This window comes from Pseudorasbora parva, chromosome 11 (genome assembly GCF_024679245.1).
Source record: "Pseudorasbora parva isolate DD20220531a chromosome 11, ASM2467924v1, whole genome shotgun sequence".
Classification (NCBI taxonomy): Eukaryota; Metazoa; Chordata; class Actinopteri; order Cypriniformes; family Gobionidae; genus Pseudorasbora; species Pseudorasbora parva.
In genome coordinates, this window is record NC_090182.1 from 12803341 (window position 1) to 12825508 (window position 22168).

Consider the following 22168-nt stretch of genomic DNA (forward strand, 5'->3'; position numbering starts at 1 on the left):
AGACTAGTACAGTAAGGCGATATTCCAAACGTCGCCCTTTTCAGGGATACGTTCATACTAACTAGGTCACACTAACAGAGTGTGAAGCTCCCTTGTGGGACATTAACGAGGTCAGACGGGTACGGGGAAACCTACCTGCTCATCACTGCGATGGTAGTCATTGTCTTCCTCTGCTTTCTCCTCTCCTGCTTCCTTATTGGCTGGATCCTCTGATTTCAGGTCACCTGGTGGAGTAAAATTTAGATAATTTATCCCAAGACAGACCCTAGACAAACATAAATTGAAATTACAACGCTATTTTTTGTGCATATCCATCACTCCACAATTTTACTTTCTAAATACTTTTAAACTGATAATGCATGCATATAAGGTCATAATATATCATTTTCATCGCTAGAGGTCGCTTATTCAAAACAAAGGCGTAGCTTGATAGCAGAATCATGGGAGTTGTTGTCTTCACCACGACAGCCAGTGGAAAAGAATCCGACAGGTTTTGAGCAGAATTCATTAATGTTACTGTATTATGGAGCAGGGTGGGGCTCAAATCCGTTGGAGAAGAACGGAGCGATTGCTAATGAGAGACAAGCGCAACACACGGTTCGAGAGCAGTGGAGCATTTATTATGCTGCAAACCGGGGGTTTTAAAACTGGGGTCTAATGAGGTGGCAGTGGCTCAGTGGTTCATGTAGATGGTCTACAAACCGAAAGGTTGGTGGTTCCAGACACCTAACCCCAGCTTCTCCCAACGAGATGGATTTTTTTCACTTTTTTACTCCCTGAGGAATTTCTTCAGGGTCACATTCTATATAGATGGATTTTAGGAAGGGAGTCCCTCATAAAAGGTTTATCATATTTGGGGGTCCTTGGCATTATAAAGTTTGAAAGCCCCTGCTGCAGACGACCACTTCCGCTTCTTCAAGTCAAGCATATGTGGGGTAATGCAGCGCTGTTTTATCATATTAGATTGGTGGCTACTATGAGACACTTGTTGCACACTGTAGTACGTTAGATCGATGCATAAAACATGGTACATGGTTTTCTGTCAATGATTGTATCCAAACAGTTGCTCACCTGTCTAATAAAACACATAATATATTAAAGCGCCCATGGTTTTTACAAAATAAAAAAATACTCGGAAATCGAGGGTAACTCAGGTATGTCATTGCGCATGGACACGGCCTGTGTCCTGGTTAAATTTCGTTTTTATGCTCTGGATTGAAATATTCTTGAAACATTTGGGATAATGCAAGTACACCAGTCAATTAAAAAATATTGCATTGTTCTAGTGGTTTTTGGCTAATTTAATCCAAAAATTGTACATATTGTGCCTTTAATTTTCCAAACAATATTTCACCTTTTAAAACGATCAATGTTTAAATCATAATTCGTATTAAGATCCAAGCATTTATAATTCATTGTTTCTCAGAGCTTGAATTATATTGAGTACTAGTTTGTGACTCTCAGAAGAGTTTCTTCATTACACAGTGAAGAAACATTCATCAAACGAGAAAAGAACCCAATTATCTCAACGTGCTCCTCCACACTTTCACAAGTCTACAAAACAAATCTGCATCTCATCAATGGAAACAGATTAATTTGTGATTCAACCTGCCCAAATAACACTTCACACCTCAGATAGGCAGACAGCTGCAAACTGATCAGGTCAGAAACTAGGGCTGTATCTCATTACAGATTTATACATGCCTAAAAATACTTTCCTTCATTAACATTAATGAGAGATTCTATGTAACCAACACTACCATTTAAAACTTTTGGGGTTAGCAAGATTTTTATTTACAAAAGATTTCGATTTAAAATAAATGTTGTTCTTTTGAACAGTTAATCTATCAAAGAATGCTGAAAACAATTATCACAGTTTCCACCAAAATATTAAGCAGCACAACGTTTTTTAATAGTAAGAAATATTTCTTAAGCAACAGATCAGCAAATCAGAATAATTTCTGAAGGATCATGTGAAACTGAAGACAATGATGATGAAGATTCAGCTAGGAGTAAATTTTAAATATTAAAACAGAAAATAGTCATTTTAACTTGTAATAATATTTCCCAATATTACTGTTTTCCGTATGCAGCCTTGATAAGCAGACTTCTTTCAAAAACATATAAAATCATTCTGACCCCAATTTTTTTACAGAAGTGTATATGGACAGCATCTGTGGCTGTCAATTATCACAAAAACAAATTGTACAAAAAGTATTTAAAATTTATTTTAAAGTATCTCTGATATTTAACAACATTAACATGATGCTCATACTTGTGTTATCATTGCATATGGTATAAAATCAGTGTTATTTATGTCCCCTATTTCCAATTTTATAATTTTCTGTGATTGTTGACTTCAGATGCTGTCAATATAGTTTAAGCTGTATGTAACGTTGAATATTCTTCTTTTAAATCCTCAAAGCTATATTTTTGCTAAATGTCACCAAAACTGTCCAGGGCAAGAGGGAATTAGATCCATACGACCAGTCTAGTCGAGCATGGTTGAGTTATTTTATTGCATTTCAACCGAACGACTGTCCACACAGCCTCATGATTTTGTATGAGGGGCTGTCATACATTGCTATGGCATTGTCATTGCATCACCAGAAATCTCAACTGCAGTAATGGGAAAGGGATCTCGAGCATCTGGACGAAATGCCGTCTGGATTCAGTCGTGTTTAAGCCTTGACGGCTACATCGATGGCTTCTTCACAGGACCTTCCGAATATCCTTTCCGATACTTAAAATGTTCCTTGGTTGGGAAAAAGTTCACGGAGGCTGAGCTAATCTGAGGCAAGCAGACTGTGAAGACGAGGGGGGAAAATGCAGGACTCCCAGCAAAATAAGCTTTAGTTAGGGTGGTTAATAGACAGGGTGCCTCTGCAAAGCTGTCCGGGGATGAGGTGGACAAGCTAAGGTAGCAATTTTACCATGCTTTCCGGAAGGGTGACTTCTTTTTCAAGCTCGGCAACAGTCTGGTTAATGTCCACAATTATGGGATTTGAGAAGGGCCGTCAGGTACCCTACTGTGGGAATGAACAGGCCTCTCAAAAAATCACCCTTATAAAGGGCATATCCATGACACCGAAAAAGTACTTTCAAAGCTCATGAAAATCATAAATAACCTGCCCACAAATAACCATGATAGCCTTTATGCAGTAAAACAGGCGGTTACGTCATCGTTTCACAACATGCCTCTCCTCTCAGTTTGATGATTCTGTGTTGCGCTTGAGGACTAAAGACTTAAAATAAAGTACTGTTCCGAAAAACAGGTCTGCTAAACTAGCTTAGACAATGTGGAAAAGACACCACTTGCATCATTTCTTATTTACTATAAAGCATTGAATCCAGCCATTACGACTGCTGACTCAACATGCCTGAGGGCCAGTATTTGCACAGACTTTATCACTGCGCACACACCTGAAAGATGAAAAGAACAAGATGCTGCCTGGGATAAATAAACTGAACTGGGCTTAGATGAGTGCTATATCAAACAAAAGCTAAGGGGCTGTTTCCTGCCAAATAAACTGAAATAATGTGCTTGTTTTGAGGCTAAAGTGGCTTTCAAAAACTCTTCCTTTACAGCGGCTTTAGACCAATATAATAAAAGCAGAACATTTGACACATAAGAAATTATGTTTTGCGTAAACAAAAGGAAGCATGTTTTAAGACTCTTTTTTTTTGTATTGTGACAGGACAGTTAAAGCACACTTCCCCTCCATTTTCAATATTGCAAGTAATCAACTAATTATTCAGAATATTGATATACACTACCATTCTCTTATCCGGTTGTTAAGGCTGACGTCACGCGGCAGCGCATCCGGGTCCAAACGCTCTATCTTACACCACAAAAAACACTACAAACGGTGCTAATATACACACACAATGTGGTGTGATACTACAAACAAAGTTATAATAACCTTTTTCTCCATACCAAAAGTCCAGATGGCCAGACAGTGATTCATCTTTTATAAATTGTTAAAATATTAATGTCAGTAATGCTGTGACCATATTAGAGAATGCTGTGTAGACTGTAAGTATTTAAAATGTTTAACTTTTTTTTGTGTTTAAATGTGTTTTACTTTAAATGTTTGATGTTTAATATGAAAAAATAGCGCTCATAAACGGGCATCAACAGCATTTTTAAGTGAAACGAGTTGAGGCTTGGACCCAGAAACGGCGTTCCTTACGTCCCGACAACAAGCGGATACTTACCGTGGCTGCATTTATCAGACAAAAACTGCATTAACAAAAGTAATATTGCAAAATATTATTACATTTTAATGTTTTTTTGTTTGTTTTGTTTTTTGAATATATTTTAGAAGCTTTATTACTCTAGTCTCCAATGTCACATGATCATGTAATTATCAACATTGAAAACAGATTTGCTGCTTAAAATATTTTTTGGGGACCTTAGTCAGGGTTCCAGATCCGTGCAAAAATGTTGTGATATTTTCTAAAAATGTCGATAAAATAACTGTTCTAAAATGGCACTGTTTCCATTAACTGATATTATGCAACTAAAACATAATCTCTTCCTCTCTTGATAAGTCATTCCAAAAATTATGGCGATGGATGTTGGTAGGTTTACGTATGCTGCAAGCCACTGCACTAGCCATTATGTTACACACAAGCATTAATGACAAGGAAAGCCCCTTATACTTATGAGCGGCCATGTATGAGGTGTTTCGGAGAAGTTATAGTAAGCAATTTCACAGAGGAAATGTGGAGTTAGAATTTCCAGATGAACAGATCAACCTTTTTTGAGTTGTGCAATGCAATAGGGCAATACATAAATAATAAAGTTATAGAAACTCTTGTTATAGAAATCAGTGTTCTTGCAAAATATGATCTAATGATATATTATTTACAATGACAAGCATATATCTGGAGTATCACAGTCTAAAATTTAGGCTGAAAAAATATTGCATTTCAGAAATGAAAAAAAAAAAAAATCAGAGATGAAGAGAAAAAAAATCCAGATTAAAACTCTGTAGGGATTACAGTAATCTGGGGGGTCTTCCTTAACCGAAAATAATGTGGCAAAATAATGTCACCCCACAAAGAATCATTATGGACCTTTAATATGATTCATTCATTCATTCAAATGGGCGGTGGAGTGTGAGGTGACATGAACATGTGAAAGGCCCACTGTCCTAGCCTGACAAGCCAGACCCACATCAAGATGTTTTGTCTGGAAACTCACCATTGACAGGGCTCAGTCTGAGGGGCGGGAGAAAGGGTTGTCTTTCAAACTCCCTCTGCACGCAATAGGATAACGCTACAACCAACCAAAGCAACGTGGAGCGGAGCTCGTTGACAGATTAAACTTTCGCCGTATCCGGTCGGCAAAACTCCGAACACATCTTCCCTTTTTAAGAATGACTTCAGTGCCATTCTTTGTTCTTTTCTCAGAAAAAAGCTTAACTCCAAGTCTTCCAGAGTCGCGGTCAAAGCTGATTCGAAAGACCGCCGTTTGCCAGCTTCTGTGTTTACTAGTAGCAGGCAAGCGCAACTCGGCCGTCATTATGTTAAGCCCCGCCCACCGACTCTATATACGATGTGATTGGCCTGACCACAGTTTGGTTTTTTTTACAGCTCAGACATGTATTGAGAGTTGCTAGACAATACTCATGGCAGATTAGATTTGCTGCCGCTAGGGAGCGTCTAGATTTCTAGGCTAACACTGTCCTACTTCCACTTTGACCCAAAGATGGGACGTACCATTGCGTTGAGAGTCCAGGTGGGTTTTCATGTTGCACAGTTCTCCTTTGATGTCTCCCGGCACTTCCATGCCTAACTTCTGATAGAATTCTCTCTGTTTCTTCATCTCCGCTACATACAAGAAAGCAAATAGGATGAATTAAAGACTTACTGTTAAATCCTGCAACAGCATACATAATAAGCTGCTTCATAAAATAATGCTTTGTATGAGAAAAGTATGATCTGATCAAAGGGTATTTTTGCTACCAGTTCACATAGATCTTAGGGATCTAGACAACATTAATCACACTTAACTTCTATAGTGTCACATATTTTTTTAAAGAAGTGTGACTTTCACTACAGCAACAGGAAATACATTTTAAGGGTTAAACCAGAATTACATTTTACTAAAGATTATATATATTTTCTTTCCTCAGACTTGTGTTCTGACAAATTCAGACTAGGGATATTTGTTCAGAAAGTAAACTGGGTTTCATTTTATCTTAAAGCCATCGTTCACCCAAAAATGAAAATTCTGGCATCATTATTTTGTTCACCTTCAAGATGTTGTAAGCCTGTACGAGTTTCTTTGTTCTGTCGAAGATAAAGAAAGATATTTTGAAGAATGTTGGTAACCAAACATTTGCTGGTCCCCTTTGACTTACGTAGTATAAAAAAAAAATACTATAAAAGTCAATGGGGACCAGAAACTTGTTACAACATTCTCTTTAAAATATCTCCTTTTGTGTTCAACTGAACGAATAAACGAATACAGGTTTAGGACTTGAGGGTGTGTACAAACCTGATTCCAAAAACGTTGTGACACTGTACAAATTGTGAATAAAAACAGAATGCAATGATGTGGAAGTTTCACATTTCAATATTTTATTCAGAATACAACATAGATGACATATCAAACGTTTAAATTCAGAAAAAGTATAATTTTAAGAGAAAATAAGTTCATGGCATCAACACATCTCAAAAAAGTTGGAACAAGGTCATGTTTATCATGTAGCATCCCCTCTTCTTTTTATAACAGTGTTCAAATGTCTGGGGACTGAGGAGACAAGTTGCTCAAGTTCCGGAATAGGAATCTTGTCCCCTTCTTGTCTAATACAGACTTCTAGTTGCTCTACTGTCTTAGGTCTTCTTTGTCGCATCTTCCTCTTTATGATGCAGCAAAAGTTTTCTATGGGTGAAAGAACTGGACTGCAGGCTGGCCATTTCAGTACCTACCTACCCACCGACCGACATAGGATCAATTGGCGATCCTCTGCCCATCTTGACTTCTGAGAGACACTGCCACTCTGAGAGGCTCTTTTTATACCCAATCATGTTGCCAATTGACCTAATAAGTCGCAAATTGGTCCTCCAGCTGTTCATTATATGTACATTTAACTTATCCAGCCTCTTATTGCTACCTGTCCCAACTTTTTTGGAATGTGCAGCTCCCATGAAATCCGAAATGAGTCAGTATTTGGAATGACTTTTCAAAATGCCTCACTTTCAACATCTGATATGTTATCGATATTCTATTGTGAATAAAATAAAAGTTTATGAGATTTGTAAATGATTGCATTCCTTTTTTATTTAAAATTTGTACAGTGTCCCAACTTTTTTGGAATCGGGTTTGTAAATGATGACATTTTTTATTTTTGGATGAACTACTCAAGGTAGGGAAAGTATCTATATCTATATTTGTAAACCAAAAAAAAGACACAAACCTTCTTGCAGTCCTGGCACCAACTTATAGACAATATCTTGCATTGTTCGGTCATGGCTAAGGGAAAGAGAGAAATAGCAATGAATATAATTTATTTAAACAATATGCATTATTACATCCAGAAACACAGCTGAAGGAAAAGTAAGAAAATCAGATAAAAAAGAACACCAGTAACATTCCAATTAGCATTTGCATTCGACAGGCATGTTTCCTCATAACTATGGTTGTTAATTAGCATATAGTGTAGATCTTCCCCGTGTTTCTATATTCTCCTGTGGCTGGTGGGTCTCAGAGCTCAGAGGTAAAAACCTATTAAGCGTGTGTTGACATGTTCATCTCTTTGGTGCCTGTAGTACGGCTGCCCGCCTCCGAGAACATGTTACCATGCCACAAAACCCACGAGTGCCAGTTCCAAGCAGCCAACAGCCAAAACAAGCACCCGCTCTGAGATTTACAACTCTTGTCGTGTTGCTTATACTTTCTAGAACACAGTAAATTAACTACAAAATGCTTGTAAACTTTACAAACATTACACTCCTTTAAGGATAAATCTCATGTTGAGAAGGCAGCGATTTACTGAGAAATGTCATTACATAAAGAGATTTGTGAGCATTGTGACATTTATATAACAATTAAGCACATTTAACCCAAATTCTTATTAAAGGGTTAGTTCACCCAAAAATTCAATTGATGTCATTAATGACTCACCCTAATGTCAATGATTCGGATCGCCAATGTCACATGATTTCAGCAGTTTGGCATGCGATCCGAATCATTGATTGATTCAAAGTAAAAAAACAGAGATGAAGAAAAAAAAATCCTGATTAAAACTGTAGGGATTACAGTAATCTGGGGGGTCTTCCTTAACCGAAAATAATGTGCCAAAATAATGTCACCCTACAAAGAATCTGAAGAATTGAATTAAAGAATTGAATCTTTATTTGAAGTTTGAACACAAACGCGGAAGAGAAGACAATGCTCAATAAAGTTGTAGTTTTTGTTATTTTTGGACCAAAATGTATTTTCGACGCTTCAAGAGACTCTAATTAACTAACTGATGTCACATATGGACTACTTTGATGATGTTTTTATTCCCTTTCTGGACATGAACAGTATAGTGTGCATACACTGAGATACGCTCTCGGGCTAAATATAAAATATCGTAAACTGTGTTCTGAAGATGAACGGAGGTCTTACGGGTGTGGAACAACATTAGGGTGAGTCATTAATGACATCAATTTTATTTTTGGGTGAACTAACCTTTTAAAGTAATTACTTTAAGACTAATATAATGTTTTCTATAATTCACTATTGTTCGGAAGTTAGTACGATTTTTTTTTCTCATGCTCACCAAGGCTGCATTTATTTGAGAAAAATACAGTAAAAGCACTAGTAAATACGACCACATCGCCCCCAATCTAAAATCACCCCACTGGCTTCCTGTGTCGTTCAGGATCGAGTACAAGATCTCTCTCCTTACCCACCAGTGCATCCATGGTGATACTCCCTCCTATCTCAAGGAACTCCTCACCACACAAACAGCCACTCGTAATCTCTGCTCTGTTTCGTCTTAAAACTCCCTCGACCAATCTCCGTACTATGGGGGATCGGGCCCTCTGCTCTGCAGCCCCCAGTCTGTGGAATGCTCTCCCTGACCACCTGCGGACTCCACAGACTATAGATGCTTTTAAGCGTGGTCTTAAAACCCACCTTTTTAGCAGAGCTTTTAATTGACTTGTTCCTTCTTTATTTTTTCATTTCTGTTTGTTTTATTTTATTCATTTACTTATTTATTTATTGTTGTTGATTGTTTTTAATTCTGTAGCACTTTGAGATTTTGTTTAATATAAAGTGCATTATAAATACAATTTATTATTATTATTACTAGTATTTTAACATTGTATTATAATTTAAAATAACTGCTTTGAATTTTCAGCATCATTACTCCAGTCTTTAGCGTCACATGATCCTTCAGAAATCATTCTAATAGGCTGATTTGCTACTCAAGAAACATATAACTAATAGTAATAAAAAATAAACATCCAAATATTAACAGTAATAAATATTGTACAACAGAGACATAGTAATCAATTATTGACATTAAATCATTTTTTGTTGTTGAGATTTTGGGGTTTCGGATCAGTGAAAAAGCCCAGTTCATCTTAATAGCACATAATGCCTTAGATCAGTAGGAAACTGATCTTAGATCTGCACTCATGCCACATTGAGAACACAGGCCACGTTCTGTGCCAGAGTCCAGCTCGCTGTTAGCTGATCTGCTCCCTGAGGGCACGATGAGAGAGAAAGAGACAGAGAGAGAGAGAGAGAGAGAGAGAGATCAGGACTGTGAGGCAGCAGAACACCTGTGTCCCTGGTGCACAGCCAGAACCGCCACCTGTTCCCAAATCCCAGCAGCCTGGCGGGGAAGGTAGAGGTCCAATTAGCCGCCGCCGAGGTTCCACGGAGGGGGCCGGAAGGTCTGGTGTTGAGGGGGTGACTGGCATTTAGCTAGCTGATCAACAAAAGCTCAGTTTTGTGTGTGTGGGTGTATGTTTGCGCAAATGCGAGCGAGACGAGGATCAATGAGCTGCCACTGTTAATACACACAAATCCAGTTTTCATTCACGATCAAACAGTGTGACTCATAAATACCAGGGTGTTAAACTAAGGTCAGATTAATCATTCAGACAGAGGAGAGCTGGTTTAATGGTGTACGGCGTAATGTAACTGACCCCGAACTCTTATATTGTCTCTTCCTCTTATACCCACATGGCTTTCATCCACCAGCAAGGCTGGGGCGACTCTTTTCCGCTCCATTCAGAAGGCAGCAAGGAAGCACTGGGCTCATGGTGAATATTTAATGTGTTTGAAAATTGTTTCTCATCAGCGCGCGACTGCAAGCTTCTATGCAACTAAATGACAATTATGAAAGAGCTGGCAACCAGCCCAGAGAACCAGCGATCCCATCAGACATAGAGGCACCGTTGCTCAGGGGCAGATGGACGACACACCCCAACAGTTTACACACACCTACACAGTGAGCACATCTGTGTGTGTCTCTCAGCAGCAAGGCTTTTCCCTATTGAAACAGGAAGTCTGAGTGGGAGATATGGTTGCGGAAGGCTTGTGTGGTTGGCTCTTAAAAATACACATGCATACAGATGACCTCAAAGCAAACAGACATGAGCTCAAGGTCACATATTTTTAAAAGTTTAAAAAACTTGAAGACTTGATATGTAATATACTATTGATAAGGTTGTATCTACATCTCAGCATTGACCCTTTAAAGGGGGGGTGAAATACTCAGTTTTAGTCAATCTCATATCAATCTTGAGTACCTATAGAGTAGTGCTGCATCCTTCATATCTCCGAAAAGTCTTTAGTTTTATTATATTTATAAAAGAAAGATAGGCTGCACAGAGTCTTTCCGGAAAAAAACGAACGGCTGGAGGCGTATCGTGTGGGCAGAGCTAAAGAATGAGCGCACAGCTACTGCATGATAGCGTCTGAGAGCTGACATCGTCAAGCGTGGAGAAGAAAACGTTGCCCTAATAAACCATGGCTATCAATCAGATTCAACTAATACACATATGATCCAGAATCGAATATGGAGGGTAAAATAAATTGAACAGGAGAAACAGCAGCAGCAGGACGTCCGTCTCTGTGGTATGTACTGTATTTAGTGGCCTGTCAACATTTGAGTTTACTCGCAGTTTATGAGGACATGATTCGGTTTATGGACTATTGTATGCGACTAAACCTTAGCAATCACAAGCAAAACGGTTTTGCATGTCAGACTAGTGTATAACTTTACATAGAAAAACAATGGAGTAGTGCATTTGAATGTGCTTTGTGTAAATGGTTTATGTTTGGGGTGGTTTTACAATAAACAAACTGACACCTATAGTGGTCAGCTAAACAAATGTACGGTATTCAAACACACGTCATACTTCGCATGCTTCATTGATAAATTAACTATACGATCGTGTCGTTTACTGATGTTTACTCATACTGATAGCCAACAACATAGACATTTGAAGCGGTTTTACTCACCGCCTGCTTCCAAAGCATGACCGAACCTTTATCGTCACTGCTCCATCAAAAACACACTTCTTTGGTGACACTGTTGATTTGGTGTAGTCCTATGACAGCAGTGAGTGCCGTGTTTATGGGCGGCATGCGTTTGCCCTCTCGCTCTGGTCCGGTCGCTCGCGTGCGCGCACCCTTCCGTGAGAAGAGCCCGTACGGCCCAAACAAGGACATTCCGACCCGTTGACGTCAAGTCGACCCATACTCGAAAAAAACCGCTCCGAAACTTGTGAGAAACCAGAAGGAGTATTTTTGACGCAGATATACTCCATCAAACATCCAACTTATTTTTTTGAACCTTTGTCCATGTTTAGGATGGGAATCCAAGTCTTTTACAGTGTAAAAAGCTCAGTGTGCATGAAACAGTATTTCACCCGCCCCTTTAAGTAATCACCTTTATTATCCTCTCATTTCATTCCACATCATAGGACTATAAGTGTAGGCCTGGTTTTCCTTTGTCTTCTCTTTCTACCCCTCTCCGTATGTGAACCATATTCCCCCCTCCCCTGCATATATTTCTTATGTAAAGAAGGCTCTGCTAGGTTTGTCTGGTAGGAGAGGCTGATGGTCCCTATTCTTTACACTGGAAGAGAACAGCAGGATCCTAATGTAGTGCTGGTTCATATAATGATTACCCGGATGTGTTCTATAAGATGCACGCGTATCATGTTCTCATATCATGAGATGTAATGTAATCTTTTTCTCATTGGTTAAATCCATAATACACCTCTTCTCTTTTTCCTATCACCATCTCTTTGTCAATAAACTGAAGATCTTTTACCTTCACTCAGATCCGAGTCATATGTTTTTTGCAACTGCCAAGGAGGACAGAGAAGGGCTCGGAAACGGGACAATTTGGCAAAATCTGTCAACTATATATATTAACTATATATAACAATTTTTTTTTTTTTTTTTTTACATTTAATAGAAAATCGGTGTGGAAAAAAAGCTATGATGGTTAAAAGTCTATACTAATCCAGCCAGTCAAAAAAAAAATGATTAAAAAAAAAATCTAATCACTGAAAGTAATTTCTCCTCAACAAGCAGCTTTCACCGAACCAGGACCAAAGGTAAAACCATGCATGTCATTTGCCCCCATCTCTCTGTTTTTGCTACTGAACCTTCAAGACTTCTATATGTAAATTATCTATGTGATTGCTTAACCTCTTCACATGACTTACTCAACTGTTTTTTTATGGTTAGTAAGATTAAAAGTCAAGAGAATTTACTAAAATAAATTAATAAGTATCAACAAGGATGCATTAAATTGACTAAAAGTGACAGTAATGTTATAAAAGTTTCCCATTTAAAATAACTGCTGTTCTTTTGAGCTTTCTATTCATTAATAAATCCTAAAAAATGCATCATGGTTTTAAAAAAACAAATAAAACAAAACAAAAAAACAATCAAGCAGCACAACTGTTTTAATACTGATGAGAAATGTTTCTGTATATCTGAAGAATCATGTGACACTGAAGACTGGAGTAATGATGCTTAAAATACAGCTTTGCATCGCAGGAATACATTAAATTGGTTACACTTTATTTTAAGGTGCCGTAGGTCATTGTACTTACTCAATAAGTTATGAGTAATAATAAATAACAACATCTACCGACCATAACGTTACAGTTAGGGTTAGTAACTTGTAATTTCGCATAATTTACTCTTATTACTATAGTAAGTACATGTAGCAAACGTGTAACTACGTCACCTTAAAATAAAGCATTACATTACATTTTTTAAATATATTAAAATAGAAAACAATTACTTTAAAGCTGCAGTCTGTTAGTTTTGCCTCTGTCGCCATCTCTGTCTGAAATCCGCAATTGCAGTTATTTGCGGAATTCTCTTTACTTGGGTTGTGCATTGGCACGGCTGCTCAGCACAGATGAATCTAATGTTTTGAGGAGTTTGTGTAGCTGGACGTCAGTCACAGCACCGGTGTGGGTACTGTACTTCAGAATCACAGATTCTACATCTTGTAAGTATGACCAAAATAAGAATTTTCACCGGAAAATATCATCTAAAGTAGTATGTAACATGTCGGCCACTTTACTTCTGACCAACTGAGAAAAAAAAGCATTACAATAAATTTTGCTACTAAAGGCGATTAAATCTAATGATTGCTTAGCTCATATTAGCATTGTGTGACTGTGCATTTAGTGCGTATTAGCATTACCTGTAGATTTCAATTTCTTTACAGTCAAATATTTTGCTTTTAACTACGGGTGAATCTCCAGTTGTCACTGATGATTGCTTGAGATTATTTCAGATTTAAATTGTAACAACTGTTGTTGTTACTGCATTTTTTATCAAATAAATGCTGCCTTGGTGAGCATAAAAGACTCAAAAAAAAAAAAACGTTTTATGGTGTGCCCCCTTTAAAACAACACAGTATGTTTCAATGCCTTATGCAGAGCACCCTCCAGAGGTCACTTTCTAAACAAGAAAAAATTACCATCCAAAAAGGTGCATGATCCTGCACTGCCGTGATAAACAAACACCCTGCAGTTGTAATCTTGACTTTTCACGTGCCAGCTCTACCCTGATTTGTAGAAAACCTACTGCCAAGGGTTTAGCACAGCTACTATCCTTGAAATGACATCACGCGGAGTGATTCAGTTCCAGAAGTGTGTAAAACTTTCAGGTCATATCACCAGATGTTTTCTCCAGGATTTGTGCGCTGAAGAGGAACGCTCTACCCTGGACATCAATTATTCAGCCTCCAACAGAGAGCTGGAGGGAGTCACGTCGCCTTCAAATACCCATGTGGCTGTATGACACGCAGCTAACACACACTTGCACACAACACCCAGCAGTCAAAGACAACACTATTCACCGGTGTGCCTTGATGGACCCCTACTGGGCTGCTCCGGAGTTTACATTGATTGAGACGTGTTTGTCTGCTGCGGGAAAATCTTACCCGATGTACTGCAGTGGATGGCTCTGGTGAATGACGATCCGACATGTGGGACACGTGTTGTTCTCTTCTAGGTACTTCACCAAACAGCTCCTGCAGACTATATATAAAAATTAAACACAGTTAGTTGATTCATTTTGTATGTATTACATTATAGATGACTATAATAAACTCCAAAACACAGAAAAGTCATATTGACGAGAATGAAATAACTCGCTCTTAAATGACATGAATTAAAATGACTCTAATGAACCTATAGGCATATTCAGGCAAAAATAAAATGATTAAAGTCAGATTAATGGCTCAAGCTACTGTTCAAAGCTCCTACCACATGCTCAGAAACAAAGCCATCAGTGGCACAATGTCTCCCTCTAGTGTTCAATTCAATCACTGCTGTTTGCATGCAACAAAATGTGGCTGTAACACACTAGTGATAGCTTGACATGCTAAACTTATTCATTTACTTATCCTTATTGTATCTAAAAAGACATGCTGATACGGAGTCAGGTTCACATGCTTTGTTAACTGCCAATCTATCTGTTCAGTTTGCTGTTAGTCGCTGCAACTGGATCATTGAGCCAGTGAGTTCAACTCGAAAACCAAATCAGTCAGATTCATGAACGATTCATTTTGTGAACCAGATCATTCACGATGCAAGACAAAATAATGATTTTCTTTGAATCAGACATCACTACTTCTCACCTGAAAATACAAAGGAGAGCTAAGTTCATGTCAAGATTTTCATTTAATGTAAATTTGGATCTGTTCCTCACATAAAGCTATCATTTGGCTTCAGAAGACTTGGTATATCATGCAAAAGTCATTTGGAACACTTTTATGACACATTTAAGAGTTTTTTTCCCCCTTCTTGACAGCCCCAGCCCTCTATTTTCTTTATATTAAAGGATTTTCTTCCTTTAATAAATGAGTGTCCAGTGTCATTTTAATTTAATTAAAATCTATAGACAATATAGATTCAAAATGTTATTCTTAACTGAAATAAAGACTACTGCAAGTTATTATTCTGATCATATTTTTTTCCAAGCGAATTTTACCAATTCCAAACCACATCAATCTTAATAACTACTATTAATTTAATAGTTTATAAGTGATATATAATTGTTAAGGAAGGCTGGAAGTGAAAAATATGAAGGTTTTCCTTTACAGATAAATTGGGCCAAAAAAGATATTTAAGTCACACTGAAAAGTCCAAAATTGTTAAATACTCATCAGAAGGATGCAATACTAGAAATTGCTAAATTAAGGCGTGACCAATGGACAGCAATATGCTCATTAGTTCAGCAGGGACAAACAGACCAGGAAGAAAAGAAACATGTTAGCTGCAAAGAAAAGTAGGAATTAAAGTGAAGATTTAGGTGTGAAAATATCAGGAAACCCTTTACCCTCCAGTGCCATCATTTTCCAGAATGGCAACCTACCCGGAGTCTCCAGAAGTACAAGGTGTCAAGATCTCAGGGACTTATGGTAAAGAATCATGAAATATGACCTACACTTAATAAGAATCATAAGCTGAAGTGTTATAAAATACATGAACAATGTTTACAGATAACCTATCTGTCTGAAGGCTTCGGCGCCAGACACCAGCAGCGATGGCGAGGGAGTCGTGCTATGAGGTGCTACTAACAATGAGCAAGACGGGCTTTTCAGGGAAGAAGACTTCAAGTTAACTCTTACTGCCAGATTCTGGAAGATAAATTCTTCAAACAGTGGTATGAGAGGATGTCGTGCTGGTCCTTCCCAACCTATCTGTCTATACAGCCTATAAAAACATATTTCACAACGCTTCGTCTTGTGATTCTTCAGCTTGTATAGATATTGGTGTAGAAATGACACTCACAGGTGTGTAAACACTCAGTGACCGTGGTGGCATCGATCAGGTAGCCCTCGCACAGACGACAGGTGATGTGGGCATTGATGTCCCACAGTTTAATCTTCCTGGTTAACATCTCGGGGTTCTGGAGAGAGAAATGGAGGACATCTAGAGGTTAAAAATGTCACAAAACCACAATCCAAAACTCAAGCTGTAGGTTCACACCAAGAACTATAATTTAATACGTTTTTCCATCAAAAGACCTGTATTAGTTACTAATAAATAAGGTCCAATGATCCGGGGTCAGGCGGGATTTATAGGTCACTAGGGTCAACTCTACACCAAGTGAAAAAATAAAAGTTACAATTTGAGCAGATTTTAACAGCATTTCCATAGAAGACCCATTTTTGGTTCCCCAGAGAGAGAACAATTCTTAAAAGAACCATTTGTTTCTTAGTGTGAAAAACATTTCAAAATAAAGAATTCTACCTTTTATGGGATGTAAAGTCTCTATGGATGTTAAATGTTCCTCAAGGAACCATTGAAGCCAATAAAAAACCTTTATTTGTATGCGTGTATAACCCAACTCATTAAACATAAGGCTACCTCCATATTTTACATTTTACAAGTGTTATTTTCATCAAAACACTGACACATTTGGCCAATTCCTAGTCGCCATTTCAAAGACAAATCATGTTGTTTGTTTTGGGACGTCCCATGTGAAGCAGCCAGACGACTCTATTGACCAGTGTTAACCACTGCTGCACAAACAGTGTCAGGACACATGCTGCACATATTCAATACAAATTAAAAAGATTATTCATCACACCAGCTGCGCACTGGCAAAATAATTACATCTATTTTTCTTCAATATTTGTAATTCAGCTTTGAAGAGCAATCTGTGTTGGAACCAAGTGGGAATTTTTCTAAAAAGCAATCAGCACACCGTAATCCACTTAAATGTCATGTTATGAATGATCAGACATTGTCTGTAATTACACATTTAAAATATGAATACATTTTGGTATTAATATTAAAAGGAAGTACATAAATATTGCACAAACGTCAACCCTTTGAATGAAGTGGAATCTTCATTCCACTATTAATTCCTTGTCTTGTTGTGCATGGTTCGTAATCATATATATATATATTATATATATATATATATATATATATATATATATATATATATATATATATATATATATATATATATATATATATATATATATATATATATATATATATATTATTTCTTTGAAATAATGTTCACTGATAACAAAAACTCTGTATGGTTTCTGCACAATGGATCTGGTTGGAACTGAAGTGTGTGCGAAAGAGATGCACTACTAGCACTGCAATAAGGCTAAATGTGTTTAGTGAGGCATAACCACAGGTGTTTTATGTTATGGCACTTCCTCATAAAAGATGAATTCATGAATTCTGCCACTAGCCATTTTGCAATAACATAATCAGTGCAGTGTGGTGTCAAATGAGGACAGAGAACTGCCATGGGCTGCAGTGAATATTACACGCTCACATTAGTGGGCTTCAATAAGAGTTGGAGCTTCAAAGCCATTCATTTACCCATGAGTCTAAATACATTATTCTGAAAAGTTATATCCAAGTATTAAGGCTAAGCATTACACAAGGATCGTAGACTGACACAGTTTTGAAAACAGATGTTGTGAGAGTTTTTAGTAAATAAAAGACAAACTGTTACATGATATGTCATACGTTTTAAAGGTGTCATGAACTGGCTTTCGTTTTGTTTTTATACTGTTGTCTGAGGTTTAATAACTAATAAGTAATAGGCTATTTTCTACACTGGTTTTAAGGCTCTCTACTGAACACTAGGTTTTGACCGGCAAGCTACACTGGAGACTTGGAAGTAAACGCCCACGGATAGGACTGGATAAGATTTGCATATTTAATGAGCTTCAGCTCCCCTGTCAGTTCAGTTAAAATGAGGGAGGGATTGATTTGAAACCGGAATTATTCTCTCGACCACAGGGCTCGTAAACGTCTTTATCAAACTAACACAATGATTTATTTCTCATCCACATGCGGTTAATTGGAATATTATTTTTGTATTACTAAGTTGGCCCGCCTGAACGGTGGATAGAAGCGTGAACCGTAAATGTCAAGTCAAGAAAATGAAGAGCGCAGATCAAGAAAGGAATATTATTTCACTATTTGAGGTTTACCGGCCTGCCGACGGGCTTACGTTTTGGTAGCCGTCTGGAAAACACATTGCGAGTCCTGGTCCATACATGTCTGAGTCTGATCCCGAATCACAATGAACCAACAAATAAGGGATTCTCCAGCCTGTGATAGCATGCTAAAGGTATGCTCTGTTAGACACGCACACATAATCCAAACAGTCTATAACAATGCAATACTATTACATATAAAAAAACAGGTTTTACTCACATAAATGTGCTACACTAGCCTAGAAATCTAGACGCACCCTACCGGCAGCAAATATAATCTGCCGCAAGTATCGTCAAGCAACTCTCAATACACCTCTGAGCTGTAAAAACCAAACTCTGGTCAGGCCAATCACATCGTGTATGGAGTCGGGGCTTAACAATGACGGCAGAGTTGCGCTTACGTGCTTCTAAACACAGAAACTGGCGAACGGCGGTCTTTCGAATCAGCTTTGACCGCGACTCTGGAAGACTTTTAGTTTTGGAAGACAAAGAACAGCACTGATGTGTTCAGAGTTTTGCCGACCGGATACAGCAAATGTTTAATCTATCAACGAGCTCCGCTTCACGTTGTTTTGGTTGATTGTAGCGATATCCAAATGCGTGCAGAGGGAGTTTGAAAGACAACTGTTTATCCCGCCCCTCGGATTGAGCCTTATCAATGGTGAGTTTCCAGACCAAACATCTTGATGTGGGTCTCGGTGGTCAAGCTAGTGCCGCACCATTCCTGTCGGAACTAATATAGAAGGCACAGCGTTGTGTTTTAATCTCAATATGTCTGCAAATCCAGCATCGACCTGAGACGATTCCGCAGTGAAATGAAGCAAACACCATTGTCTTCACCACGTGAGCTGGAACTTCATTAAAAATAAAGTTTTACAACTTCCTGGTTGTGGAAGAACAGCGACTGTGTTCTTCCACAACCAGGAACAGTGCAATATCTTGCTATCTTTTTCGGCATGTTTATTGCTGCTGGCTTGCGCGATCCGAACAGCTCCATGAGTCGGTAGGCGGGGCTACTGAATTAGGCGTGCTTATTATTCTGTAGAGGCATGTTTCGCCACGCAATGACTTAAGGATGAAGCACACAACCATTTTTTGGGCCAGGTGTCTATAAAAGCTTTTCTTTGACTAACAAGGAAGTTTTCAGCACGGAAACTTACAGGATAATCTTATATTATCATGACCTTTTATATATCAAAAGCTCAAGGTAAAGTTGATTTCTCAATTCATCACCCCTTTAAATTAAACAAGCATTTATTATTATCAACAAACAAGGACTTCAATTTTAATCTGCTGTATTTCAGGTTTCACACTAAGAATATAATATTTTACCGTTTTGAAGCTTAGCAGTATATATCATCATTTTTCACCAGTCCAGAAGCTTTGACATTCTGCCAAAAATCTACTTTTATAAAAAAGTAAAATATTATGAGATTGAAAAGACATATTGGATATTTTGTAGTGAACCAATTAAGATGGTAAACAACTGATTGATTGTGCAGCACATTGTGCAGCAGAAAGGAAGTGATGCACTTACCCCTATTGCCGCCATGTGTCTACTGCTGTGGGTCTGGCAGCCGGGCTTCTTCTGCGAGACACAGGGTGGTGTTAACTCTGCATCCTGTGCTCCAATTCAGCTGCAAAAAACACACAGGCATTTATATATTTACACACATTTACAGTATACACAAAATGATTGCAAAGAAACAGACTATTTTCCCCCTTATCCTTTCCAGAATGTTTTCGGTAAATAATATTTTCCGTTTTCAATATTAAGCCAACATTGCAGCTAGTATTGAGCTTTATTAATTGGAGTTATTTGCAGCTTTCTTGTCACCCCCACAGCATTCCTAATCCGTGCTTTGGGGTTACGAAAAAAGTGCAAGACATACAGCAACTTTAAGACAGCCTACTATCTGTTGATTAAAATCTTCAAACACCGTCAAATGAGATGTGCATGATTATATCACTGATAAATTATTCAGCAATAAACTGGAAAATGATATTACCATCACATAAAATTATCTTCCATATTATCAATATTATCAACAGTGACTAATAGAAAATTGGTTTTACTAAGACATTTTTATATTTTTTTAAAAAAAGTGTTGTTGACTTTAAACTTTTGACAGGTTGCATATACAAACGTTCAAAAGTTTGGGGTCAGTGTGATTTTTTTTAAAGAAATGTTGATGTAAAACAAGCTTACAAATCATACAGAATTAGTTTTTTTTTTAGGTAAAAAAAATGTAGAAAGTTTTCTGTGATGAGTAGAGTTAGTATAAGAGGGTAGAATACACTGTGTAGCATGCATAGGGGTTGGACAATGAAGCTGAAACACCAGCCAATATAGTGTTGGAGGTTTCACACCTGTATGCAGTGGCGTAGCACCAAATTTTGGGCCCTGGGTACAAACCATCTTGCTGGGCCCCCGTACCATATATGTGTATGTATAGAAAACGGACTTCCCTGCCTCGGGCCCTGGTTACTCAGTACCCTTTATCCCCCCAGTCCCACGCCCCTGCCTGTATGTGCGGCCTGGTGGCCAATCTTCACTGATTTTACATTGCATTAGTAAGAGCAGACAGTGAAGGTTGACTTAGCAGAGCAATAGCAAAGCTATTATAAAATATTGCAATTCACAAAACAAAAGGAAGAGATATCGGGGTTCAAAAGAGGACAAATTGTTGGCGTGCATCTCATCTGTGACAGCATGACCCTATGGTGTATCGAGAGTTATGGTATCCAGGGTAAGGTGGGTGATAAAACACATTCAACAGGAGTGACTGTTGACACAAGAGGAAGCTGTTTGAAAGGGGTTGAATGTAACCCGGATTGTATCCCAACATTTTTTTAAAAAACCACAGCTACCCAACTCACTGCAGAAATAAATGCACACCTCGCCTCTCCCCTTTCCACCAAAACATTCGCCGGGAGCTTAACAGGGTCAACATTCATGGTCGGGCTGCTATAGCCAAACCTTTGGTAACTTGTGCCAGTGCAAAATGTCAGTTACATTGGTGCCAAGAGTGCAAATCTTGGGATGCAGAGAGTCTACCTTCATTGTGTCTACCTTCATTGTTTTCAACACATCCATGGGAGTTTAGGAGTAATCTATCTACAGTGTTGGGGATAACGAGTTACAAAGTAACGAATTACAGTAACAATATTACTTTTTTGAGTAACGAAGCATTACACTAAAAATATTGGTAACTGCACTACTTTACTAGACTATAGGAACGCGCTTTCGTGCGTTACCCAAGTCGTGCTTTCCTGTGTATGAAGTTTTGATCAGTTAACGTGCTTCGTGCATGCGCTGCGTGTGTGCTTGCCTGAGCACCGTTGCCATAGAGATCGATTTGAGTGACGTAGCTCCTGTTGCGAGGAGAGAGGGAGACGGGGACAGTGGCGAGCTTCACATTACTTTCACTTTAGATAAACATTTTCACTTTTCTACTGTACAGTGATAATTTAGAAAGAAAACAGAATGTAAGCTTACATGTTAATATAGCAATGAATGCAACCTTAATTGCGTGGAGAGGGGCAATTAAATGCAAAAACTGCAGGATTTTTTTTTTTTTTATTCCAATGCGCTACTTTACTTTCGTTTTTAAAGCAGCACTGGGTAACTTTTGCTCTCGGGGTCCCCCTACAGTTGGAAAAAAATTATGTCCTCAACTGCTGTC

The 22168-nt window shown here is 38.1% G+C and overlaps 1 protein-coding gene across 1 annotated transcript in view; it reads right to left on the minus strand.

The window, feature by feature from the left end:
* The window catches only part of LOC137092715 (polycomb group RING finger protein 3), a 60847-nt gene that overhangs the window by 14323 nt on the left and 24356 nt on the right, over positions 1-22168 (minus strand). The window contains exons 2-7 of the mRNA XM_067457116.1: positions 20020-20119; positions 16297-16414; positions 14442-14538; positions 7431-7486; positions 5728-5838; positions 136-224 (exon numbers count right to left, since the gene is read on the minus strand). Coding sequence (XP_067313217.1) covers positions 136-224; positions 5728-5838; positions 7431-7486; positions 14442-14538; positions 16297-16414; positions 20020-20034 — 486 coding nt within the window. The 5' untranslated portion in view covers positions 20035-20119. The remainder of the gene's footprint in view (positions 1-135; positions 225-5727; positions 5839-7430; positions 7487-14441; positions 14539-16296; positions 16415-20019; positions 20120-22168) is intronic.